This window comes from Gambusia affinis, linkage group LG18, assembly GCF_019740435.1.
Source record: "Gambusia affinis linkage group LG18, SWU_Gaff_1.0, whole genome shotgun sequence".
Lineage (NCBI taxonomy): Eukaryota > Metazoa > Chordata > Actinopteri > Cyprinodontiformes > Poeciliidae > Gambusia > Gambusia affinis.
Window position 1 is genome coordinate 12,422,361 of NC_057885.1, and position 27,627 is coordinate 12,449,987.

Sequence of the window (27,627 nt, forward strand, 5' to 3'; positions counted from 1 at the left end):
TCCAGAAAAATGGCGGCTTTTATCGACTTCGAATACGCAGACTCGTACGGAGCCCCCTAGGGGACATGTGGGATTTTTTTTTTTCTTTTGCATTCCCTTGCAGTTTATGTGCAAATACATCCTGGTCTATTTGTGTACAGTCAGAGTGATAGCAAATTCCAATTTAAAATTGCACATAAGTATATCTTAAAAGAGCCTCATTGGTATCTATACAGTCTTTAAGAAATAGTTCAAATAGCTTGGATATATTTTTTGTTTCTTTCTTTCCTTCTTACAGAAAGCTTCTGTTTATGTCTTAGAGAAGGAATGGAAAGCTCCTGTTTTGCTTTTGCATTTTGTATGTAAGTGTGTGGTACATTTGTATCCTAAAGAAAAAGATCTAAAACTCCAGATATCTCTCAAACGAATAGTACATAGTTGCAAGAAAACGCAAAACATTTTATAGCACTATCAAGCATCAAACATTTGGCTCTACATATAGGTCAAAATCAGCTAGTTGAAAACACACATGGGCCTTTTTAAAAAAAAAAAAAATAAAATAAAAACACAAAATAGTTTTATGTAAATTATAAAATTGAACATACCCTTACCATTCTGAAGAATGGCTAGAGAAATGGGTCTATCTGTCACATCGTATTTAAACCCCAGGATGGTTTTACCGAAATTCCTATGTCACATCATGCCACTGCAAAAAAATCTGAATATATTTTAAAGTTGTTTTTAGTTTTTTACAGATCTTCACTGAAGGTACACCCAAAAATCATGTTGAGAAACGCACAGTTATTGAGAGAGCGAGCAAACACAGCGCATCATTCTGTTCTTGTTTGTGAGCAGGCAGGGGAACAAACAGCCTCGCAGAAGAACCAGCATGAGTCACTCGGGAGGCAAGAAAACACAGCAACTCAGACACTGTGCTGCTGTTTCAATCTGCTGTTGCTTTAAATGCTTGACGGTGTGAATGAAATAACTTGTAAATGTTGAGTCACCAGCACGATTTAAATAACAGCTCATTGTGTTTACTTGGCTTTTAATTTTAAAAATAAATGCACAGAACAACAGTCCAGAAGGCGGGGATCGATCAAAAATATGTTCTGTTGGTGTTGCTGTCAAAGCGCATTAAGTTCACAGATAAACTACCTCTGATGAATTTTGTTCACTGAAGCTGAGCTGCTGCTAAAAGTGGCCTCTCCCCAACGAGCACCTGTTGTCTTTTCTTTCTCCCTGATTAGCCACTGATCTTTAGCGAAGTCACAATCAAAAGTGCATGTTCTCTGTCAGAATTAAGCTCCAAACAAAAACTAAATATCCAGAAAGACAGAACCTGCCCACATCAGAGTGCTTACACAGAAATAAGAAGGCGCCCCTTCTTTGTTTCAACAGAACTTTGGACGGTCAGTTTTCCTGATGTTAAAACTAAATATATGGCTCTTAAATCAGAGTCCATACATTTTAATTTTACATGTGAGAACACAGATATATCAACGTGCCCAACATGTACACAAAGCAAATGTTATTGTTCCAGAAAAAAAATGCTTTTACAGAGACATTACTTACATTTGTGACTCTATAAGTGTAGCTAGTGCTCTGTTTGAGTGTTTTTTATTTAAGGACAGCAAGTCTAACTCAATCACACACCGTCTGTGTCCCCAACAGGATTGGGACACGCAGACTTCTTGATGTGAACCTGTAAAACACAGAAAATTATAGGGGCCAAAACTAAAGTTTTATTCGGTCTTATGATTTGGTAGGGAATCAAAGTTTCCAGTTAAACATATCACTTTAGTTGTTGTTTCCAATTTAATATTTGATTCAAAATCAGTGTTTTCCATCTAGTGGATAAAAATATGTTGCATTGCTGCCCTCTATTGGCCACATTTTCTGCGGTTGTCTTTTGAACACCTGTTATTCTATTTTTGGAACTTGCAACTCATTAAAACAATGTCTCATTTCCCCTGAAAATGATTTTTTATTTATTTAAAAGCAGTTCTGCATGCCTTTGATTGTAGTAGAGTAAACTACATGTGATTTGGTGATTATTTCGCAGACAGATGCTAAAATATGGCATTATCTGCACTCCAATGGACAATGATAACCATTTCATTGTAATCATATTCCAAACTCAGTGTTTACTGCAGATACCTTCCCACCATGTCCACTCAAGAGGAAATGCGACTTCAGGTTGATCAGAACGTTAGTGTGGATGGTAGAAAATGATCCAAGAGAACAATCAAAAACCATTCAAGCTCAGCTCTAAAGTCAAGCTTCTGAACAACCATTTTGAATCAATAACAGGCTCTATGGAAGAAGACCCATCTGAGCTCCACCACTGTTAGAAAAACACACACGATAAAATCACTAAATTGCCTGTTGATAATCCCCAACAGTTTCCGGAGAACATTCTTTGGACCCATGAGATAAAATTGAAGCTAAGTGGCGAAGAAGACACATCAAAAGAAAAATATACATGGAGCTTTCAAAGAGAAGAACACCATGGCATTTCCGAAAAACGGAGGGTTTCCTGTGTTTTGTTTTGGCTCAGGAAACCTTGATTTTTGGCAAGATATCAAGCCACCCTGGAGAAAAATGCACTTTCCAATTTCAGTCGCAAGTCATGGGTTATCCAAGATTATAATCCATGAACTCATATTTACATCAAAAAAGAACACAAAAATGTCTAAGGGAATAAAAAACTAAAACACAACAAATTGAACCATTTCTACATCACCTTCTATGAATCTAGAATCGCAATCCTTTAACACCTGTTTGGAAGAAACTGCGTGCGAACTTCCACTTGCCAAATAAGAGTAAAGCATTTCTCCTCAGAGGAAAATTAACACGTTTGAAAAGGTTTCGGGTTTTTACTGTGTCAGAGGTTAATTCTAATTATCATACTTAAAGTACTAATTAATCTTTACACATATTTATTTAAAGAGTCACAAAATAAACTTAATATTTATGCACAAGAGAATGTTTTTTTTGGGTCATTTTCATTATCCTACATCTGCTCTGTTTACAGAGTCTCAGTAACCTCCCATTGGCCAAGGTAAGGGTGAATGAGGGCGTGTAAGGGGCGGGGGCCACATGATGTCATGATAGGAGCACGTTGAGATGTGCATGCCGGAGCTTTGGCGCAGCCGTAATAACGAATCAAAGCCGCATCATAATAAGCGCTTCGTGATTCCCAGCTCTGATGTTAGAATTACTAGTCTGCAGCAAGATAGCAATCATTCAGTTTATGACATTGAAATAAACTGTAGATTTTTTTGGCTGGATGGATGGATGGATGGATGGATGGATGGATGGATGGATGGATGGATGGATGGATGGATGGATGGATGGATGGATGGATGGATGGATGGATGGATGGATGGATGGATGGATGGATGGATGGATGGATGGATTTTTTTTTGGCTGGGTAACACCATAAATAAGATTCAAAATGTAAAGTAAAACTATTTCTAATAGGAATAAATGGTCAAAGAGTAAATTATTACACACTAAAGCTAAAACATAAAATGCAATAAAAAGATCCAAGGTTGATGTGAAGTTTTTCATTAATTATCAACAGTAATAACACTAAAAAGTGTTATAATCATATTTCTTTTTCAACTAATATTTTACTAACCTAAGAAGAACTTTATTTATAACAAGAGTAAAAGCAAAAGGTTTAAAATATTGCCATCTAAATAAATAAACAACAGTGGTCAAAGTTTTCCAGCTGCCTAAAATATAAAGGACAGCTTTAAATGCAACCTGTGATGCATTGGATTATATAGCCAATCAGCCAATGTCTAGATTTAAATAATATCTGCAGCTCATTTTTCAAATGTTTTCCATACAGATTGAACTTTATTTAGATAAAAAAATAAAAAAGAAGGAATATTTCCTCTTAGTCCTTTTTTTAAATTCTTCTTTTTCTTGGAATCTATTCTTATAGTAATATACTACTACTACTACTACTACTACTACTACTACTACTACTACTAATAATAATAATAATAATAATAATAATAATAATAATAATAATAATAATAATAATAATAATAATCAGTAATCAGAAATAGTGTACTCAAGGGGCGTGCAAATGAGTGAAATTATTATTATTATTATTATTATTATTATTATTATTATTATTATTATTATTATTATTATTATTATTATTATTATTATCATCATCATCATCATTATTATTATTATTTTAGTAGTAGTAGTAGTACTAGTAGTAGTAGTAGTATTAGTATTAGTATTAGTATTGCTGTTGTTATGTTATAACATAACATCACCCTTCTTCATATTTCTGTTCCAGGCTATGATCTGTATTACGGTAAACTCTTCCTGAGGTAGGAGGTCAGTCCTCTCGTGTTTTCACTGTTGTTTGGAAATTGACTGCAGCTCCAGTCACTGAGCAACGTGACTGCTGAGCCTCGTGCCGATAGCCCCACCCATCAAGACCAATCAAAAATTAGAGGGGTGTGTTTTGGGCGGGGTTACGATCTGCTCCTGTCCAATCAGTGCTGCTGTTTCGACATCACTTGCCAAGGCATGAACTGCCACACGTGTATCCGTGCGTGTAAACTTCATTCGCGGAGAGCTCAGAAATGTATGCAGAGCCAACATAGGAGCGGCAAAGCGAATTTACTCGATATTGACTGGATTTCTATTTTTTCTTGGAAGAAGTTTGTGTCATTTAAGGGGACGTATCATATCAACTGTGATTACGTTTGAACACATAGATAAGGTAAGTTTGCTTGGGATTTTATTAGCTTACTTTGACCGTTGCTTTTTTTTTGCTAGCATGCTAGTTGTCATAGCTCTAAGCTGCTGACAAACTGCTCAGTGCTATAGTTAGGTGTGAAATATCTTCATAGTTCTACACGCATTCCAATAAAGGGCCAATTTACGCATAGATTTTGCGTTATTACACAGACCATAGCCACACAAACCGATGTGATTCTGAAGATACCAGTGCTTTGAACTCCTGCCAACCAACCAGCGTTAATACTAACGTAGTAGTTAGGCTTAGAAGATAGTACCGCTTCTTCATGTTTTTGTGTATTGTTTTCGTTTTTCCTTTTTGATTTATGGATACATTGCACCTACGAAGTAATGTAAAATATCCCTCTGTGTCAGATCCATGCTAACTAAGATATGTTTTGTCAATTGTTGTGGATGCCAATCAAATACGGGCATATACAGACAGACAACCGGCTCATCACAGGTTCTTTCTTTCTTAGAGATCAATCAAAGGCTCCATGTACAGAATGTGTAGTGAACATTTGAGAAATTTAGTTAGGAAAATTTTGGGAAAACATTAGAACTTTAAATAAGTAATTAGGCCAGCTAACCCATGCCATGTCAGATTTTAGTTGGTTTATTGCACCACTGAAAATAGCCATCATTTTTATAACTTAAACCAAGTGTAGGGTAGCCTTTAATGTAGGGTTGAGTCTTTTGTATTTAGAGATGTCTGCAGGTTGTTGCACTTGTTGTTCATATTGTTGTGACTGTTAGTTGTCTTGGAAAATAAAACTTTTGCTTATTTACTGGAAAGAATGAACTGATAATGAAGGTTTCTGAGCAAGTGTTATACTTATGGAACTGATAACGGAGGTTTTCAGTGAAGATGTTTTTTCTTCTCTTTCCAACCAAAACTCCTTAGAACCAGGTTTGATTTAGGAACAGAGGTACCAATTAACCAGAGATTGGAGAAACTTAGAGAAACTCCCTACAGGAGAGAGATGGGTAGAAGACACCGTGTACGTGACTGATAAGACATAAAAGGAGAATTGTCTTCCTTCTCTCTTGCTTTTCTTTTCTCAGATGCTGATATTTACTCTGATTTTCTAAGTAAAATATCTGAGGACAAATGCACATTTCTCTGATTGATTCAGTGTATCACTCTCTCCCAAAACGAAAAAGATTTTTTCCTAAACGTGCTCTTTGCAGCAATTTCTGTATCTTTCCTCTATCGTCAACAAGCTGCATCTGCAGCATCCATACATTTCTCTGTTTGCAGTTTTATAAACCCAGCTTTGAACCAGTTGTGGTCCAGTTTGCTTGTAAACAAATCCGGCCAAACCAGCAAGCCTGCTGTGGGGTGGTAAGGGCATTGCCTGAGGTGACGTTTTGTACATTTTGAACTATTTAGGCACGTGTGGACCAGTGACTCTTTACATTTAAACAGTTCATGAGATTTCAATCACACTGAGTCCTCACAGGGTGAGAAATCTCTCTTGTCAGTCTGCAAGATGCCTGTACTTACTCCTTTAATGGCTGGGGAAATTAAACTATCTTCTAATAAATCTCTGTTGCCTGGTGAACAATGCTAAGAAAAGACAGAGTGATAGTAAGGGAAGGTGTGTGTACGTTGTGTGTTCTCAGAAAGGTAGAGGGCTGCCGGAAAGTTGACAGCCGATCTTTCTTTAAGGTGCCATAAGTGATTAACTTTCTGTCATGTTTGTGTGACCTGACCTGTGACACCCAGCTAACATCTACGTTGCAAAGATGTCAACATACTTGTAGTGCACTTGGCCTGTTTGTCTGCTTCATTTTACTAGGGGTGTATGTGGATCAGAGTGCTACTGGTAGACTTGCCAGAATAGCTTTGTCTTAATAAACTGATAGTGTTATTAAATATACTTTGGATCTAGTTATGTGACCAGGTAGTCATGTGAGAGCGGGGTAACTTTAAAATAGCTTAAGTGAAGGAGAAACTCAATTTTTAATGGAGACTCGGGATGTTACAGGGTTTATAAGAGACGGTTCGCTTTAAAGATTGACAATTTTTTTCAACGACCGATTACAAGAACGAAGGTTAACTCTTTTTGAAGACCTTTAAGCTCTTCATTCACACCGTTTAAACTCATTTGACTGAACATGAAGAGGGAAGTGCTGGAATGACCAGAGTCAGTAGTGGTGCTTGATATGGGCAGATACCCAGGACAGCGTCAGAAAGGGGCAGGCCGCCTAATGTCTAGAAAACAAAGTATATTTTATGTGTCAGTTGTGTCTTGAACAAATTTGCTATTACTTGTATACATGTGCTGTGGAGTAGGTTTCCTTTGCTTTCTGCTGGGTAATGTAAGACTAGGTTATCTGCTTTCTGGTGGGGAAGCAATTCTGAGAATTGCTTGCATTTTAGTTGGTTGGGGGCAGCAGTAGGAGGGGCACTGGTCCGACAGGAACCGCCGCAGAATGGAGTAACGCCACACCCTCCCTCTCCAGCTTCTCCACACTGCTGTCAAGAAACATCAAATAGATCAGAAGTACCGGTGCTCACAAGTGAAACAGCCATCATGTAGAGTCCAACATGTTGAAGCACTGCAGTTTTAACCCATTGTCATCACAGTTTTGTAGTCCTTTTAAATGAGATTCTATAGAAACTGCTAGAGTTTTCTCAATCAATTTGCGGCATGAAATAACACAGTAACCTCTCCCCTAAATGTTGCTGCTCATCACAGCCAGCTGGCTTTAAAACAGGCTTCTATCCTAACAGTCCATAAAGATCTTATTCATTATAGATTCTTATTTTGTTGCAACCCCATGTGTAGCAAATGACTGGAGAGTTTCCAGTTGCCTGAGAAATGTGCAGACACTGTAGATGTATATCATGGGGCATAATGACACGCTGTTCTATGTGGTCTGGTAGATGAGCTGTCAGCCACCCACTGACACTCATTTTACAACTTGTCGGGGGATAACCAACCAACCTACTTGACTCAGGTTTCCTCTAAATCAAGCCACAACAATTGAGAAACGTCATGAATAATTATAGCAGTAACTAAGAGTTGATCTTCTTGAACCCATTTTATGCGTCAGAGCTTTTTCTGACTGCCTTTAATGTTGATTAATTATTATCTGGAAGAGAATATGTGTGATCTGATAATATATAGTAAAGAAAACCCGCTTTAATTCCTCTAAAAATAAATATGCCACTGTTTCCCTCATTATGTGGGGCTTTGTGTCATTTAACGCTGATCTAGATTCAGTTCAGTGTGCTGCAGATCACACACAAGCCTCTGAGCCTGGTGTCTTTCATCCCTTCTCAGCACAGAGCGCTCTCTCATTGGTCCAGCCAGCCGACCAATCAGCACGCCGCGAGGCTCGCGGAAAACACCGTCGCTGACACGTGCTCGTGTATGTACACAGGACAGAATTGCTTGGATCCAGCTGCTGAGATGCGCGCTTCAGTTGCGCAGAGAGCCGAGCGAAATAACGCGACGTCTCTTCTTCTTTTTTATTTTCTCCTATATTTGTCCTGTTGCGTGGTTTTGGTGGTAAACAGGAGCTGTATGTTTCCTGGAATTTCACACCTGTTCACGCACGGACCGCATCTTTCTGCAGTCAATGTGTAATCTGCAGCGGGAAGTATTCTCACGTTACACCGGTGTTTACTTCAGGTGATTGTTTTGGTACAAGCAATTACTGCTGTGTGTCTTCCATTGATTGCTCATAAATTGTTGTTGATTGATTGGAGTCCTACAGATTAGGTCTTTATTCCACTGTTGCATGATGCATACAAACAGTGAATGCAAACTGGGCTATAAAGGTTATTGTTTTTTAAATTGATGCATTTTAAAAAAAAACAATTCAGTCTCTTCTTTGCTCCTATAACTCTTTGTGAGATTCTCGGAGTATGAACTGTTCCTAAAGCATATTGACTAGTTCAGGTATTGCAACGTTCATTCTTTAGTCATAAACCCAGAGAAAATCCAAATTAAAGAACCCCTGGGTGTATTTATTTTATTGGTGGCAGTTCTTTATTTGTAAAACACCTGATTTTGTCTTTTTCTTTTTCTTGGTGAGAGGAAAAGTATAACAACCTTCTGTCAGCCAGCTGACCAGCACTGTGCATTTGAAAAATCACAACAGTAAAACAAAAAACAACCTTGCTGTAACTTGATAACCAACCCATATCCTATCTGTAATATCTATATCCATAATAAAATAATCTGTATTTCTGTTAATTTGTGCCACTAAGCAGATCCACGTCTGGGCGCAGTGGTCACCTCTATTAAGGCCGACAGTCTTTATTCATAGTCAATGTTTTGTAGTTGGAATTTAAAGAAAAAATGGACAAGCAACATTAAAAGACAGTAACTACAAAATGATATATTAATTTTTAGTTTTAAGTGTTGGTCACTTGCTGTATCAGTCATGTGACAAATAATCATCCAGGGAAAGGTCGACAAAACAAGGAAATAATGTCATGTAACGAGCTCTGAACATTCTGCTTTTGTTTATCAGATTTGTTGTTGCTTCAACTCAAAGTGCGGCCTCCAGGTCCAGTCTGTGCATGCCCAAATATAGCTGCTTCTCCTTGGTCTTGGAGCTGTGGAGAATTGTTTTGGAATGATCTAGTCAGAAAAAGTGACTCAAATTAATATTGTCATTGTGACATTCTTCGATTTTATCCCAATCACACGTTTTCCTGAAACATTGGAAAACCTGTGGGAACAGACAGGAAATTTAAGTTGTTTTTAAAAGCTTGCTAACCTTGATCCCAGTAACTGGCTCATGCCTGGTAAGTATGTGAGGTTGTTTGTAACTGCTACCTTGGAAACAGATGGCTGTGTCTCATTTCGAAGCCAAAACATGCTCAATATAGACTGATTTGAGTTGGAGAAAATCAGGAGGAAATATGGAATTGACTTCTTCACTACCTCAAATCCTGTTAAGCTCATCAGTTCAGAGTGATGAACTGATAGGTTTACAGATGTTTACAGATGTAAACACACAAAGGGCTGCGAGTTCATGAGTTGCAGTTTTACATTATGCAGAAAGGAGGTAATATAAGAGCACTGACCTGCTTTTTGACAGAGTAAAACAATGAAAACCTGAAAAGAAACTTTTATTCACTTGTTCACATTGAGCCATGGATGTTGGTTCATCTGGTTTGTCTCCCCAATTATCCTGTTGAACAGTGTAGATCAAGTGCAGTACTTAGCTGAAGTGTCCATCTTTGTTTTATGAAGAAAACAGTGTTTCAGGAGCACAAAGTAGTGTTTTATATCATGCCATTCTCCTTCCCACGCCAACATAGACAGTACCTTGCATAATCAGAGACCGATTCCACAGAAGAGGAGAGGGCGGACATAAATTTAGATCTCATCCCGCAGAGTTACTTGTACACTTCTCCCAGTGTTTGTGTGCGTTTCACTCCTATAGATCAAACACATCATGTTGTTATGAGGAGGCGTCACTGTTAGCATGTTAGCTCCCTGATTTGCACCCGGAACTGACTTCTGCAAAGAACCTTTGAAGAGCATTACGGCTGCAGATAACACTTATTTTATTAATCGATTATTCTATCAAATTTTCTGATGACGACTAATCAATTAATTGAGTGGAAAAAAATTGGAACATTCTGCAGATTTTCCATTTAACCTTATTTTATACAATGCTATAAATACTTTTTGGAATAACCAATTTAATAACTGGACAGAAAAAGGTGCTTATTTAGATTTAAGAATTTTTTATATATATATATATATATATATATATATATACAGAATCTAGACCTGGTGAAGCTAAAACTAACTTAGTGACTTAGAGAATGGAGAAAAGATATTTGCACACAAGAAAAGTTTGACTTTTATATCTTAAATGCAAAATAAATATATTTTTTGTACAGTTTTTGGTTAATTACTGCTGTTCTTTCAGCAACTGTCCTTTTTAGAGTCTGTACACTCCAGTTAACAATTGGTCGATTTACTAAAATAGTTGACGATTATTTCAATAATCGACTCATTGCGATTAATCACAATTAATCGTTTTATCCCCAAAGAGCATCCATTCTTTTTCACATTTCCACATGTCATATCCAGCCTAAACAAAGCGGTTTGTATTTGTATAGGTGAAGGAAAATGATATACATGAGCTTTAATTTGTAAGTCTTGCCTAATTTCCTGGATTTGTCTAGACCATTCTGACCCTTTTAAAGTGTGCCGTATGCGTCAATGTGATGGCGGTGTTTTAGTGGTGATGTGTATTGAAGACTGTAGTTGTAATCTCAGAAAAGGAGCATTAACACTTTATCATCACCACCACCTCACCTCTGAATCTTTTTCTTCTTCTTCTTCTTCTTCTTCTTCTTCTTCTTCTTCTGTGCACGGACAACAGCTCGCATCTCTCCCATCCTGTTTATTTCTCCTCCTCCCACCCAGTTCGGCCACGGCTCACACACTGTGCCATGTGCAGAGCGTGTATCATCCATCTGACTAAACATAATGCTATTTAGCAATTTAATGAAGGCCGCCCAGTGCACCGAGAACTACTGAACTCAAGCAACCCAATCACCTTGATTTGGGATATTTATGAGCTGCGGTCGTCACTGGCTGTCCACACCTGTTACCTTCTTATAATCTGGTTTCTGCGTCAGGGCAGAGAGCTTTTTTGTCTGAGCTGCCACTCTGGGGGATGGAGGGGGGGAAGAAAAGGGAGGACGTTTTTACACACCAATGCCGCAGAGGAGCATCACTGCACACCTGTCAGCGGCCAGTGGGGAGTTTTGGAAGCTTCTTTTGGAGCAGCCAGGTGTATAAAATTGAAAGGATTGACGACTTAGCGGCGGCCTGCGTCGTCTCTCGGATGCATCTGTAACTCTTATAGGATTACCTGGTGGCCAATAAATAGAATCAGACTCCTACTTGCGTAGGTGGCAGCTATTTCTGAGCATATAGAGGCACTACCCCCAATTAAAGCCCTAATGAACGAGAGAGCTCTCCGATGTCCAGCATTATTTCCCGCTCTTGACGTAATGTTTATTTTGATCTTCTACTGGGCAAAAGGGGACTGTGCTGTGACGACTGACTCTGTGTACTTTTTTTGCTAAATTCAGCATGAGTGCGTATGCAGTTGCGCCATGCAAACGGGAGCTGAAGATTATTGTCTTTCTGCGCTTTTATTTGTGGCTAATCTGTGCAAAAAAGCCCATCAGCTGGAGCAAAGCAACACCCACACTCTCTAACAAGCAGCCAGAGCGGAGCACACATTTCAGGGCCATGCTGGAGTTTTACCTTGGAGAGGGGGGACGCGATGAGCTGATATTATGGGATGTTTTTTGTCTGTTGTTGTTGTTGTTTTGTTTTTTTGTTTTTTCAAACTTTCCCTACCATTCTGTGAACACTTTCTCTGTTTTGTTTCAGGTGGCCTTTGAGCGGCTGGAGTGACTCGCCTCTCTACAGGAGTGCAGCAAATGGTTGTTTTGTTTTTTTGCTCTCACCAAGAGCTGTTTTTTTTTATCTTCCCACTCTGACTCCATCGCTCATCCCATCTGTTCGAGGATCCACGCCAGGGCTGTTTCATAACAAGAAATTCGTCTGTTGTCTGCGGCTCGTTGAGTGACACTTCAAGCTTTTCTGCCCTCACAGAGGGCTTGAAGCCACCAAGGAAAAGCACTTTTTGTTTTTTAAACCGTCGTGTTTTGTTTTTTCTCTTAAGTCGACAACTATGATTCACTTGTATTTACATAGTAGTCCCACTTAAATTTGAGTAGCTCCAGCTGAGCGGTACAACTTCATTCTACACTAGTATGAGTTATGACAGCTCCACGTCCGTGCCCAGCAGCAGCGGTCGGGGGCGAGTGGCAGGGGCCTGCAGCGAGGACCGGGAGGCAGAGTCACTAGAGGGAAATGAGCAGAAAAGCACCCGCGGACGCTCCCTTTCCAACGTCCCCGGCCAGGGACAAGGCGGCGCCTCCGGAGGAGGGCCCGGGAGCCTGTCCGGAGACCAGAGAGGGTCGCACTCGGACGACATGGACGGCGTCTCCAGCGGAAACGACTCTGGGGAGAGGGAAAGCGAAGGCAGGAGGGTGAGGGACGGAGGGACCTCGTGTGGACACCAGTCGGCGCCCAGCTCCCACAGTCACAGCTCGTCCAATGGGAAGGACTCCGGCATGATTCTGGAAACCACATACAGCAACAAGAGGTAGGAGATCCGTCTCTTCTGATGCTTCAGGTGCTCTTCTAAGTCATCAGATGAGTCCTTCAAACCCTTTACATACAAACACATACTTTGATAGAAGTGTTTCCTTCATACCTGTGGATTAGGATGGATAATACAGCCTGATAACTTGAAGCTTGACAAGAGGTATCACTTGCTACAGAAAACATCTGTCTGGATATGGGTGGAGCATGAAAATGTTCTGCTGCCGTTATTTCAGGTTTTCAATAAATGGCCTTTTTCTCTCATTTCTATTTAAATGAGATTTTTCTCTTATGCGCTGCATCACAACGTGAGTTTTAGTCCATCTTATTAATCGATTTGGTTTCTGAGTTATTTCCACATTAGCACATTCATTCTTAGATCAAAAAGGGACATTTCGCTTTGTTTGTTCACTCTTTTATTTTGGGGTTTTTAACTGGATCTAGTTGCCAAAAAGGTACGTTTAGAAGCTGTATCTGCTTTTAATCTTTTAAGTATCCAGTCCAGATTTGTCAGTTTTACAGATCTGAACTAACTAAATGTGTTTGGATTAAAAGAAAATATCAATAAAAACAGTGAAATAGATCTTTAATTCACTAATAAATTCAGAGCCAACCTCAAAGTTGTGTTATTTCAGGATTTGTTTAGGTCAGCGTGGCAGGGTGGATGTGATCAAATCCTACTGGATGAATGCTTTGTGCTCAAATGATGAATTGCTTTTGCAGATGAAATTATCTTGCATCTCTAACCAACCTACTTTTTGCAAGCATTTGCACCAGGACACAACATCTCATGCACATCTTATCATACATGCTTTATACATATATGTATATGCTTAGCAGCTGAGTAAACAATCAATTCAGATTGAATGATGTGAGATGACATGATTTAAATTCTCAAAAATTCTTCTAAAACTTCCTTAACGATATTGCCTTTCGCTACATTTCAAACTAAAATTTGTCTTCCTCAAAGTGACAAAAAAACCCTCAGAATCCTGTTTTAGAAGTGGGAACCGTTTCTTCAGAGATACCAGCATTTGAAACCTGAATGCTGCTTATCAGTCAATTCCAAGAAACCTGCATCCGTTCTTCGTCGAACTCATCTGATGTACGTTTCTGCGCACACCTTCTGCCTTGTGGGCCAAGATCTCACACATTCAGAAAAAAATAATACCAAAAGAATATAGGATTTTTTTAATATATATATATATGGACCAAAGTGGAAGGAAAAGGATATGTGTATTTATACAGTTTTGCGAAGAAAATGTCTTTAAATGTCTTTAAATGCTCTTTATAGAGTGTCTTTAAAAGACACTCTATATTTTTGTAAGAAAGAAAAAAAACAAAAGTACTGTTAAATTTAATGTTCCAAATCTGTCTTCATCACCCAGCTCCAATTCCCAGAGTCTGTCACCTCCCAACGGCTCTCTGGCCTACAGCCTGCTGTCCAACAGCTCGGAGCACGACCCCCCCTCCACCTCCGGCTGGAGCAGCGACCAGTCAGCCAGGCTGCAGACGCAAAAGGAACTAATGAAGGCCATCAAGGAGCTGAAGCTCCGCCTTCCCTCCGAGCGCAAAGCCAAGGGCCACTCCAGCACCCTGAGTGCCCTCAAATACGCCCTGCAGTGTGTCAGGCAGGTCCGAGGTGAGCAGCTGCTTCTGTTGGGGTTTTTTCAGACCGGACCATTTAAATGATAGTCGCGATGCAAGTTCACCTACAGCCGCTTCCACATTTACAGGTTACTCAATGTCTGTTGCACTTTGCATAAAAAGATGTAATATCCATATACTTTGCGGGAGAAAAAAAATGATAGAACTGCTACAGTTATTGTAGCAAGAAAAAAGAAAATGTCAATAAGGCTTTTCCAAAATTACACTTTAGACAAGAAAATTTCTATTTAAAGAGGATCAGTCTTCAGATCTTAATGTGACAGTGTGAGATCGTTTTACTGCAATGAAAAGATTTCAAAGATTTTTTTTTTTTTTTTACCAGAGATTGTAATATATTCTTGTGTATTTCAGCCAACAAAGAGTACTACCACCAATGGAGTGTGGAGGAGTGTCATGGCTGCAGTCTGGACTTGTCGACCTTCACCATAGAGGAGCTCGACAACATCACTTCAGAATACACCTTGAAAAACACAGTGAGTTCATACTCCTATTTATTTCTGTTGTGAGTTCTTGACCAAAAAAGTGTGAAGAAGACATTTGGTCTCGGAATATTTTCAGCCTCACCTGCTGCGCTCTGTGAATCTGCAGTACTAGTTTTTTCTTGCTGAATTCCTGCTGTCTGTTTTCCAGGACACGTTCTCTATGGCCGTGTCCTTCCTGTCGGGGAAGGTCGTGTACGTGTCCCCTCAGTGTTCGACCCTGCTGCGCTGCAAGCCCGAGTGTCTCCAGGGAATCATGTTCTCTGAGCTGCTGGCCCCGCAGGACGTCAGCACCTTCTACAGCAGCACGGCGCCCTGCCGCCTGCCGTCATGGGCCTCCTGCATTGGCTCAGGTTCGGCTCATGTCAAGCCCTAAAAATCCTCAAAATCAGGATTGCAATCCCACACTGACTGACCCTGCCCTCCCTGCAGCTTCTCCTCCCGTCGACTGCACCCAGGAGAAGTCCATGTTCTGCCGGATCAGCGCCGACCGGACGCAGGGGGGCGAGATGCGCTACCACCCATTCCGCCTGACCCCCTACCAGCTCACTCTCAGAGACTCAGACGCTGCAGAACCGCAGCCCTGCTGCCTGCTCATTGCCGAGAAGGTCCACTCGGGATACGAAGGTGTCTAGTTGTCTGCACTCTCACTTACTCTCTCCTGACATGATAGGATAAAAAGTCTGCATTATGGTGTTCATAAGGCTTAAATAAGAAAGTAAGTGAAGGGATTCAGAGGAAGACAAAACAGACTTTACAGTCAAAACAAAATGAGGGAGTCTGGTTTTAGGACTCAGGCAGGTGCAAAGTTTATGTAAACACAAAGCAAACACTCCAGTTTCAGCGATTCAGTTCACAGTGTCTACATGTCTTCCTGATGTCTGTAGAGTTATGGGAGAATGACGGAGATGGACAGGCTGTGTGCCACTATTTAGCTTTGGAGCGCCATATTCCTCTGAATATGGATTACATGCACAGAAACCGACTGCATGCGTGCTGCAGAAGTGAGCCTTTTACATATATTCATGCAGAGAGGGGAAAATATTCATCTTTTCTCTCTGTTCCTTTCAGCTCCCCGTATCCCTCCAGACAAGAGGATCTTCACCACCAGTCACACTCCCAGCTGCCTCTTCCAGGATGTCGATGAGAGGTCAGTGACCTGAGTGTTTAGAGCCCGCCGAAGCATTGTGACATCAACTAACAGACTTCAGGTTTTCAGTCGATTGAGTCGCAGATATGGTTTTATCTGAATAACTTCTTGTTTACTTCCCCCACATTGATGTGTTTTACTAATACACCCATACACTGGGGATGTCCCGATCAGTATTTGCTTTTCAGTTTCTGCTTTTATTGTCAGCAACAAATATTTTGTCCCATCTAAATTTTCTGAAGCATAATCTTAATATGCTGATCCAACATGAGGTTAAAACAACTTTGCTTTCTTATTTGTTTCTAAATACATTTCTGACTTAAAACATACAGTCTTCAATGTACTTTTACTCCAGCTAAACTTGCACTTGTTGTTTTTATGACTCGTTGATTATTCAGCAATAATGGAGTGCAGCTCCACTTAATCGCGCTTAGACAAAACGTACAGAAAAAGTTGTTCTCCCGGTTCATATTTAGCTCATTTTTTCAATGTTTCAAAATTTAATGGTGAGTGTTTCAGTTGCTATTTGTGTTTTCTGAGCAAAATGGTACACGTTGCAAACTGACAGTCATGTTTCCACTGGGAACGTCAATGTAAAAATTGAAAAACTGTGGTTTTGTTGCAACTTTTTCAAAGTCAGACATGAAATAAAATATCACACAACTGTTCAAAGTCTTTGGCAGAATAAAAAACTTTGTTCTGATGAGCTGATTGTGTGCTTTCAGGGCTGTACCGCTTTTAGGCTACCTGCCCCAGGATATGGTGGGAACCCCCATCCTGCTCTACATCCACCCAGAGGACAGGCCAACGATGGTGGCTATTCATGAGAAAAGTGAGTCTGTTTGAGTCTCTTCTATTTTTGCTAGTTTTTGTGATCTTGATCAATTATTATTCAGATTTTTTGAATGTTTTTTTTTTTGCTCTCATAAAAGTACTGTAGATACTGTACATCTGAACATGGTTGTCAATCATATCAGGCTGCATTCCTGAAGCTTCAATACTTTGTTTTCTTGTAAATGTGTCTAATAAGCCTTTCATGCTCGTTTCATATTCCGTCTAAACTTGTCCCGTGGTTCGTTTTCAGTATTTCAGTTTGCAGGACAGCCGTTCGACTACTCGCCCCTGCGGATGTGCGCCCGCAGTGGAGAATACGTCACCATCGACACCAGCTGGTCCTCGTTCGTCAACCCTTGGAGCAGGAAGGTGGCGTTTGTTGTCGGACGTCACAAAGTCAGAACGTAAGCACTTAAAAAACGGTATAAACTCGTGTTACTTTTGAAAGAAAGCAGACGTATCACACTTCTACCTCTCTCGCTTACAGGAGCCCGCTGAACGAGGACGTGTTCACCCAGGCGATGGGCTGTGAGAATCGAGTCACCACGCCCGATATCGTCCACCTGAGCGAGCAGATCCACCGACTGCTTGTCCAGCCGGTCCACAGCGGCAGCTCTCAGGGCTACAGCTCCCTGGGGTCCAGCGGCTCCCGGGGGTCCCGCCGTTCCCACCAGCAGCACCCCAGTGCCTCGGCCGCCTCGTCCAGCGACAGCAACGGCCCCGCCATGGACGAAGTCGCCGCCGCAGCTTCGCACAAGCCTGTGAGTCTGAGACGCCATTGTTTTTAAAAGCAAACACAGGCAATACAACTGTTATATTCTGACAACTGTTATTATTAACCCAAATTTACATGTTTGAGTTTTGTCTTTTTTGTTTTGTTTTGTTTTTTCTCAGATGACGTTCCAGCAAATGTGCAAGGACGTCCACATGGTCAAGACCAACGGCCAGCAGATGTTCATCGAGTCCCGCAACCGTCCATTACCTAGAAGAAACACCAGCGCAGGTAACATAAAAGCACAGCTGGCTGATGAACGATCCAAGAATGTTGATGATGATGATGGAGAACAGGGAACATACGTGTCTGTTCCTCTCATGTTTGTCCAGGTGCAGCAGGAGTAAGAACCATAAACAGCGATCCAATCAGAGACTTGATAGCAGACATCACTCAGCCTCCCAGCTCCTTGGTACCTGCGGCTCTTCTGCAGAAGGAGCCCTCGACCAGTTACTCCTACCAGCAGATCAACTGTCTGGACAGCATCATCAGGTTTGTGTGCTAGGTTCAAAACAGCTTTCTTTCTTCTTCTCTCTCTTCCTTTTTGTACGCAATGCCCGTCACTCATCCTGTATTCATCCTGCGCAGATATCTGGAGAGCTGTAACATTCCCAACACAGTGAAAAGGAAGTGCGGCTCCTCCTCCTGCACTTCCACGTCCGATGACGATAAACAGCCGGACGCCAGTGGCAACAACCAAGGTACCCAAACTCCGAAGTCTTCCACTTATTACCTTAAAAGTGACTAGAAGCAGAATGCATTCAATTATCCACATCTACAGTCTGAAACAGAAATGTGAGCTTGTCTCATGTCCTGAGTTGCTAACAAATCTGGCTGTCAATGTCTCTCTGCGTCTGAACTTCAACGCTGGTTTCTCTTCAGGTGGTTCAGGTAACCTCGTAAGTGAACCACCTCCTCTGCCTCCCCTGACCATGGCTTCGAAGGCAGAGAGTGTAGCCTCAGTTACGTCTCAGTGTAGCTTCAGCAGCACCATCGTCCATGTAGGAGACAAGAAACCTCCCGAGTCAGGTGGGCACTGTCATCACTCTCACTCTCTGCAGGTTTCTAAAGGAGAACGCCACGAGCCTTGAAGATCTTTTCTTTCCTCTTTCTTAATCTATCCTTAACCTTGGTCTGCAGTAGACAGTGTGATCATTTGTACCAACTTGGAAGTTTAAAATAAGTGTCAGTTTCTATGTCCTCAGTGTTTCAGATTAGATTAGGATTTTTTGTACAGTAACATGTTTTTTCACTATCTTCAATCCTCTAGCCTTGCTAAAGCTAGAGGATTGAAGATCTTGTAGTTGTGATTGATACTTTTAGATTTATTAATGCGTTAAAGTATTTAACTGGAATGGCAATCTCTACGTCACTTTCAACTAAAAATAGTTTGGGGTTTTTTTTAAGCAAAAAGCTATTTGAATTTTCTGCAAATTATTTGATTAATATTAATGTTTGGCCTTTATTTACACAGTGCTAATTAACAGTTCACAAAAGGTCAGTTCTTATTACAGGAATTAATTTGGTCGTTACTTTTTGGGACTTTTTTTGTGTGTTTATTTTGAACTGCTCTTTTTATTCAACAAACAACTTTAGCCATTTTTAAAGACATTATAACTGTATTGGGGTTTTTTTGTAATCCAGGAGGACTCAAAATTATACAGACAGTCTTGCATTCCCAATCCAATGCAGCTTTATTAAGTGCCATATGAAGACACCAATATTAGTACGAAGAATAAGTCTCAAATTTTTGACCGCATGCTTTGGGTGGAATCCTGAGCTTTTAACTCCTATTTTGTCAGAATTGGTAAAGCTCAGAAAAATTACTTTTCTTGCACAAACCTAGCTTTCACCATGGTGCACACCCAATACTGAACGTTCGAAATTATTAAAGTTAATAGTCGTATAATTATTCCACTTTTGAAAATCAACAGCTTAGATGCAAAAGGGCCTTCATGTCTATGCGGAGTGGCAGGAACCCACTTGATCCGTCAGACTTGCAGATTTTAACTCTCACTTTGGTGTCAGATGGATCCTCCTTATATTGTAAAATCAAGCCTTGTTTGCATCGTGCGGTCACAGTTGGAAGTCCGAGAAACGACAGTGCTCATGTAAAATGGTGTTGAGGAAGGACTTGTTTCGACCAAATCATGCAAGAACATTTAGAAACATTCTCTTCGCATCTTTGGAGCAATTTGTGTTTACAGACCTTTTTCCACAATATAAGCCACCCTAACATCTGGCCATTCCTTGAAGGTGCAGCGCTGGAAGTTTACGGTCTTCCAAAGCCGAGCAGAATTTGACAACGACAATGCTCAGATAGCTAAAAGCCTCAAATCAGGCTAATCAAGTTTTGCAAAAAAAAAAAAAAAAAAATCAGCAGCTAGTCCAGATCTTTGGAATTATTTTCTGCAGAATTGCAGATTTAACTGTTTAGATCACTGTGTTACAGCTGTTGCGGGAGTGTGATACCCCAGTCATACTGAGTGAAAGAAAACTGTTGTTTTAGTTTAATGACTTCTCATGTGTTGCTGTTTTCTGCCCTCTTTTATTTTTCTCAAGACAGTGAAACTGTCTCTTCTAAGTATTTTTTAAAATCATGCACAAGGTTTCCCCCAGAAAACTTGCTAAGCCCGCTGGTTGGGTGCTAGGCCAGTCATTCATCCAGTGGCCTGTTACGGTTTTGAGTTTAAAAATTACAGGAAATTTGAAAATATGTCTTGATAACTATGAGTTATTGAAAGATTGTAAGACTAATATCGGAACACCAACTATAAAGTCTTAAAAAATGCAAATTCTTAGCCTGGTGGGAGCACAAGTAAAGCCTGGTGGTCCACCAGGATTATAATACACTGGGGAAACCATGATGCATATTTCTTTCTGCTTTATTTGTTCTGACATGTATGCATATATTGTGTTTGTGAGTTATTTTATGTAATGTCATTTCAGCTTTAAAGCCATTGGTTTTTAACATCTCGTCATTCCTTGTACCCTGTCTCAGACATCGTTATGGAAGAGGCTCCTACAACTCCAACCCTGGTCGCCCCCCCTCTGGCTACCACTAGCTGGACTTCAGTTGCTCCAGCCGCCCCCAGTAATACAGCTGTAGCCCCTTATCCCCTTCCTCCGCCGCCTCCTCCGCCTCCTAAACCTCAGGCAAGTCAGCCGGAGAGAGACAGCTGGCGGAGCGGCAGCATGGGAGGGGGCGGAGCTCCCGGCCGGCTGGGCCTGACCAAGGAGGTGCTGTCGGCCCACACCCAGCAGGAGGAGCAGGCATTCCTCGACCGCTTTAGCGATCTGAGTAAGCTGCGGGTCCTCGATCAGACGGCGTCTTTGAACGTGCGCGGCCACGCCCCTGCTGTGCTTCCCCGAGGTAAGATGCGAACATCACTCTCTCAAATTTAAGCCACAAACTTAAATGCATTTTATCAGGATTTTATTGCGATAGACCAAAAATAAAGTAGCACATAATGTTTAGATTTATGTGATACAAATAGAAATCTGAAAGGTGTGCCGCACATTTGTATTCTGTCCCCTTAAAGTCGACAGCCCAAAATGAAATCCAGTACAACCAGCTTCCTTTAAGATTCAAGATGTATGTTTTTTTTCTTTTGTATAGTTTTGTGTTATCTCAAATATAGGCAGCATTTCATAACAGTATAAAGAGGAAATGTGCGTTTTCTTTTCTCTGTGGGTTAGGAAATGCTCATACAGTTTTTCGGGGTTTTTTCTCAGGTGTTCGCTGCTCCCGTGATTACCCAGCAGCTGGAGGCGGCACCTCTCAGCGCCGGGGCCGCGGCGGTAAGAGACTAAAGCACCAGGAGTCTTCGGACCAGCTCAGCTCTCTGCCTGTGAACAGACAGGACCCTCGAGCGAACGCAGCCCCTGTTCCTCTAAACATGCCCCTGGGGCCGCCCACAAACTCTCCCTCGTGGCCCTCGGTGGGCTCCCAGGCCAGCATCCCCGCCGCTCCCTTCCCCACTGGCATGCTTCCAATGTACCCCATCTACCCGCAACTGCCCCAGCCTTTGCCCGTACCCGATCCGACACGGTTCCCCTCCACCCAGATGGTACCTCCGATGATGGCTTTCGTTTTGCCCAACTACATGTTCCCCCAGATGGGGCTCCCCATGTCTCAGCTTGGCGTTGCCCCGGGGCATTTCTACAACCCCAATTACGCTTTCACTGGGTTTCCCCCGGCCCCTGCCCCCGTCCCCTTCCCCTCTATCTCCAACTCTGTGCCCATGGTGGATACCTGCGCCCTGTCCCGCAGCAGCACCCCACTGTCCTTCACACAGACTCCCGCTGACCGCGAGGGGGCGGAGTCTCCCCTCTTCCAGTCAAGATGCTCCTCCCCTCTCAACTTGTTACAGCTGGAGGAGTTGCCAAGCAACCGGTTAGAAGTCACCACTGCTTTGGCAGCGTCGCAGCAAGCCCCGCCCTCTGTGCAGGGCGCAGCAGCTGGGGGGCAAAGTTCAACCAATCAGAGGAGCTCTGACGATCCATCCAAGGAGAATGAGAACGTAGGCACTTTCTGCTGCTCCATAATCCCAACAATTTCACCTTAGCTTAGAGAAACATCTTTAAGAAGGTACAAAATGTTTTCTGTTCAGGCTGAAGCTGTTGAGTCCAACCAGGACGCAATGTCCACTTCTAGTGACCTGCTGGACCTGCTGCTGCAGGAAGACTCTCGCTCAGGCACCGGCTCAGCCGCCTCTGGTTCGGGGTCCTCGGGCACGCGGTCCTCAGGGTCAGGCTCCGGCTCCAACGGCTGCAGCTCCTCAGGAACCAGTGGCACCAGTGAGTAGATTTGGTCCAAAAGACACCACGCCTCGCGAACATTCTCATCTTTCTACGTTTTGTCGCTTTACAGCCACAAAATTCACTTCTTGCAGTTTTTGGAAAAAGATCAGCACAATTGGAGTGAAATGGTTTTCCTATTTTTTTTTTCCCAAACAAACTATAAAGTAACTACCAGGTGATTCCAAAAAGCCATTGGGTTTCATTGGATTTTATTTAGGGTATCAGAGTAAACGGGTCTGAACACAAATACATTTGAAATGTTCTGGTTTTTGAAATGCCAAACTGTTCATGGAGTGGGAAGACTCCTGCATGTAGAGCGAATCGTTGAGCTGTCACCGTTTTGGTTAAACGAGCTAAATGATTATTGAGGTTAAAGGTGAAGTGTTCAGGGTCACAGAAAGTTGAGCTTGGTTCTGAATTTTCGACATGTTCTTATCTGGATGATGGATGCAAAGAGGTGGTGCCTTAGTGAGGATTGGTGAAGTACACTTGAGCTCAAAATGGTCACCTCTGATAAATAATTTCTTGTGTTACTCTTCGTCTGTGCTTGTCATAAGAACATTACATAAACGATCACATAAACTAGTGAAAAAGGAGCAGAAAGGCTTTTCTTGTATTTTTTTACTTTCAAGGTCTTGAATCTGGCTATGTCTCGTTACGTTGCTTCTAAACCATTTATTTTTATTCGACTTAATGATCCTCTGCCTCGATTGTGTTAAACACTACCTCGCATTTATCGTGTGAAACTTGATCATTTTCTCAGTTTGTAGTTTTAGATTTTACTAAACAAGCTTGTTCTGCTTTTTAAGCTTAAAAAATAATAATTAAAAAGAAGCATTTTGCTCTCATCTTAAGGATGAAGATTGAATAAGTTAATTATCAATAATTGTTATCTGCAGAAAGTCTCCATGTTCAAAGGGAGAATAAATGAAAAGCTGACATATCTTAGTTAAAAAGTACACTTTTCCCATGTCATTTTGATGCATTTCTGCTCTTAAAATTAGCAAACTTTGGACTCTTTGTCCATCTCAAAGAGTATTTTTGTTAGCTCGGCCTGTTAGCGGTTAGTTACTGTGTATTCACTCACCAGAAAAGTACCATTTGAATTTCCAATCATTGGTCACCTATTAGGGGGGTCAATCTTGGATGGATTATGAGGTAATTTCCAAGTATTTGGAGTCAATCACTCTACGATTAGCAAAAATATTCATAGCTTCCAATTTTTCCAGGAATGGACGTTCCAGCAATTTATTTCCAAGAGCAGAGCAATTGAAGAAAAAAAACACTGAAAACCTAAAAACTCAAACGGCCTCAGTTTGACATGGAAGTAGAAAAACTCAACATAAAGATGGCTGGAAATGAACGTTTGTGCATTTTCTTTAACTTTATCAGTTGTGCATAATGCTTGTACATACAGTGAGAAAAGCAGCTTTGTATTAATTTCTGCTTTTAGAGATCAGTTTGTCTGATCAAGCAAAACATGTTAGAGAAAACAGATAAAGGCTGAAAAGCAGCCGGTTTTCCCCTCATAGCCACTTCTCCCCACTCCCTTGTCAGTTCTGACCTTTCAAAGCAGTTCGCTTCTGTCACTTTCCTCTACTCGGCACTTTCTGCTCTGTTATTAATTCAAGTTTTCTGGAACTCCAAATCAGACGCATTTCCTTTCATCTACTTCGCAGATGACTGGTTTAGTTTCACTATTTGTCGAAGCTGAGTCCGCGGTTTTGCCATCGCTTTGATCGTCACGTCTGATTACGTAGCCGTGGTGCAAAGCAAGGGACGAGTGCACATGTCTTCATCTCTGGAGAGGAAATCAGACATGTGCAGCGTGTGACGTGGAATTATGAAAGGGTGGCGTACGGAGAGTCGTAGTTTTAGGATGGAGACCTAAAGAATACGTGTATACGGTACTTACTTTACTGCACCTCGTAGTTTGAGTCACGTTACCACGCAGAGTTTTCTGGGCTTTTCCACCAAAATTGTATTCGAAAAAGTTGGGGTCACTGATCTCTCTTTGACTGTAGATGTTGCGAACTTTTCAACTTACTCAGTAACAGTTAGCTTGAACTGTTTTTTTTTTTGTTTGTTTTTTTTTTCCCCCCAATCAGGCAGCAGCCAGGGCAGCCACACCAGCAAGTACTTTGGCAGCATCGACTCCTCTGAGAATGACCACTCCCGTAAGCAGCCAGCAGGGGGCGGCAGCAGCAGCGCTGGAGGAGATGGTGGGGAAGATCAGTTCATCAAGTGTGTGCTGCAGGACCCCATCTGGCTGCTGATGGCGAACACTGACGACAAGGTCATGATGACCTACCAGCTGCCCGTCAGGTACCACGTGACTTCCTCACTCAGTCCTCTCATGTTTTAGCTGATTCTTGTGTTTTGTTTTAGCATGTCTTTTCACTATTATATAATAGAAAAACAGTTTTTTTGTTTTTGTTTTTTTTGTGGAAAAGTAGGCCTTTTTGTGCTACTGCATCATTCCACTTTTGCCGCATCTATGTATTTGTAAAATATTGGCTGCTGAGGGGCAACAAATGCCACTTTAAAATGAATAAATAAACAAATAATCCTCTCTCTGTTGTGTTATTACGAACAGAAACATGGAGACAGTGCTGCAAGAGGATCGTGAAGCTCTGAGGAACCTGCAGAAACACCAGCCTCGCTTCACGGACGAGCAGAAGAAGGAGCTGAGCCAGGTCCACCCCTGGATCCGTACAGGACGCCTGCCGCGGGCCATCAACATCTCTGTAAGCTCCCCAGCACCGCCCGCGTCCCCAGCGAGAGTTGCGCGCACCCACAGGAATGTAAATGAATCGTGCGTCTCCTTGTGGTTTCAGGGCTGCACGGGCTGCAAGTGTCCCCCCTCGGTGCCTCCCGCCACGCCGTTCGACGTGGAGATCCACGAGATGGAGCTGTGCACCGTGCTGAAAACCCAGGAGTGCACCGGCCAGGACGGGAAGGCTCTCGCCGAGGCGACCATGGATGACGTCCAGGCAGTAGACGAAGACGAGGAGGATGAGGCGCAGAGGAAAGACGCCAAAACGGACGAAAATACAGAAGAGACGGAGAGACTGGCAGCAGAAACTGTGAAAGACAAAGAAGTGACTTAAAATCTAAAGGAGAAGCGTTTGAGTTTTATCACGTTTCTGCTGATCTGCAGAAGAGAAAAAAAAATAACAATCACGCACCTTCCAGGACATGTAGAGCTCCACGTTGCACGCTCTTTTGGGATGGTAAGGTGCATATTAATCCACGACACTGCCATTTACTGCTGGACTGGTCAGACTGAACTGCTCTAAATGTCTGACCGTGATCACACAGCATCGGGCATGTTGTATGTGACTGCAGGAGAAAGGCCTTGAAAACCACCAGATACTCCCACTCAGTTTTAGAGTGACTTCTAGTTCCTTCTTTCCTTTTTTGTTCTCTTTTGTTCCTGTGTGCATATTTATTTAAGCTGTAAAGTTTATAGGGGACTAAGGACGAATGTGTTTGGAATAAAGACTGATGAGCCACATTACAGAGTTGAAGCTTGAGAAGACAGAGGGACGCCTCCTCTGTTACTGTTCTTCATATTGAATGTTTCTAGAAACACTGCTTTTTTTTTTACTTTGAGTATATTTTTGTACTTTAAGCCCCTACAGCTACAAAGAAGACAGAAACACCCCAAAATGAATAAATCATGTTGTAAAAATGTCTGAATTGCTGTCGGAAAAGAAAAATGTTTTTATCCCAGAAGTCAAGCACTTTCATTTGAGCTGCCCCTCGTTGCGGCACTATGGCAATCACCAGAAAACTGACTGGCACTGTGACTGACTACAGTTCAAGCTTTCATGTGGACGATGAATAATGCTGCTGTGACGGACAGTATTCCTCCAAGTGGCGGTCACTTTTCAGTTTATGTGTTAGCAGTGCTCGCTCGTGGCTTTAAGTAGCTTTTCAAAGAGATCAGTGCTTTTCTTCATAAACACCCTGACAGTTTTTCAACCCCCCACGTTTTCCCCACTCACTTCTTCTCTCTTCCTCTGTGTCTCTGGCACTGTTCTGGTCATGTGACGTTCTACTCTTCATGGTGTCAGTGGCATCTGCAGCAGTTTCTTAAATATTTTGTGAAGTTCTTTGTACAAAATGAAAACAATAAAATCCCTTCAAATGTCATTAAGACACGATTCTTTTAGATGTTTGACTTTTCTTTTCTCCAGCTGTTAGTTTTATGTCCGTTTGACTCTATTTTTGTCAGTGGGTGTTTTGCAACAGTTGGCCTGGGTACACAGATGTGTCCAGAAGGAGCTGGAGGCAGAGAGCAGATGAGGGCAGCTGCTTTTTCCAACCCGGCCGCAGCCTCCTTCTATTCAAATTGCGGTTTCCACCCAAAGTGTTCACCGCAGCCTAAAAAAGACAAAGGCACGTCCTCGTTCAGACAAACAATGTGGGGAAAGTTGACTTCACTGCAACCCTTTATTACAGTGATGACAATAATGATTTTTATTGTGTGCCGAACCAGTTATGAGAGAGTAGTTGTTAATAAATTAGCTGAAAGCTTTTCCAATTAGAAACTTTCTTTCTGTACCAAATTGGCTTGTTGTTCTGGCCCAGTAGGCCTACATTTAAAAACTAATTCTTTCTTATTTGGGGCTGGCTATTTAGCATTCTCTCCAGCACTTTAACAATTTCATCCCCTGGTTTTTAACAATTTCATCCCCTGGTTTCTAACAATGCGCAAAGGAATTTAATCCCCGTGATCAACCTTCACATATACTATGCTTTTCTTGGCTCGTCGGCTTTAATCTAAACTTGTGCTCGCTGCCGTGTCATACAAAAAAAGAGCCACAGTGCAATGCTAACTTTTCTAGAGTGAAACAGCTATCAGGCAGCATCTAACATGCTACATGCTGAACCGTTTATGTTTTTGTTTTTTTTCTTGGCCAGATGAAAATGAAAACTATTTTTATGCCTTTGCAGCTTTCACAAAGCAGCAGGTTATAGAAGGACTGC

At 41.7% G+C, this 27,627-nt stretch overlaps 1 protein-coding gene across 1 annotated transcript; it reads left to right on the plus strand.

Annotated features, from left to right (window-relative positions):
• Positions 1–4,559: 4,559 nt before the first annotated feature.
• On the plus strand, positions 4,560–26,801 carry per1b (period circadian clock 1b). The gene is made up of 20 exons (XM_044097180.1): positions 4,560–4,738; positions 12,147–12,927; positions 14,315–14,568; positions 14,946–15,067; positions 15,225–15,426; positions 15,506–15,700; positions 16,145–16,223; positions 16,949–17,055; positions 17,308–17,461; positions 17,545–17,818; positions 17,952–18,060; positions 18,162–18,321; positions 18,418–18,530; positions 18,712–18,858; positions 20,831–21,202; positions 21,565–22,352; positions 22,443–22,629; positions 24,741–24,957; positions 25,229–25,379; positions 25,470–26,801. Exons 2-20 carry the CDS (start codon positions 12,533–12,535, stop codon positions 25,740–25,742), a joined length of 4,299 nt encoding a protein of 1,432 aa, XP_043953115.1. The 5' UTR covers positions 4,560–4,738; positions 12,147–12,532; the 3' UTR covers positions 25,743–26,801.
• Positions 26,802–27,627: the final 826 nt, after the last annotated feature.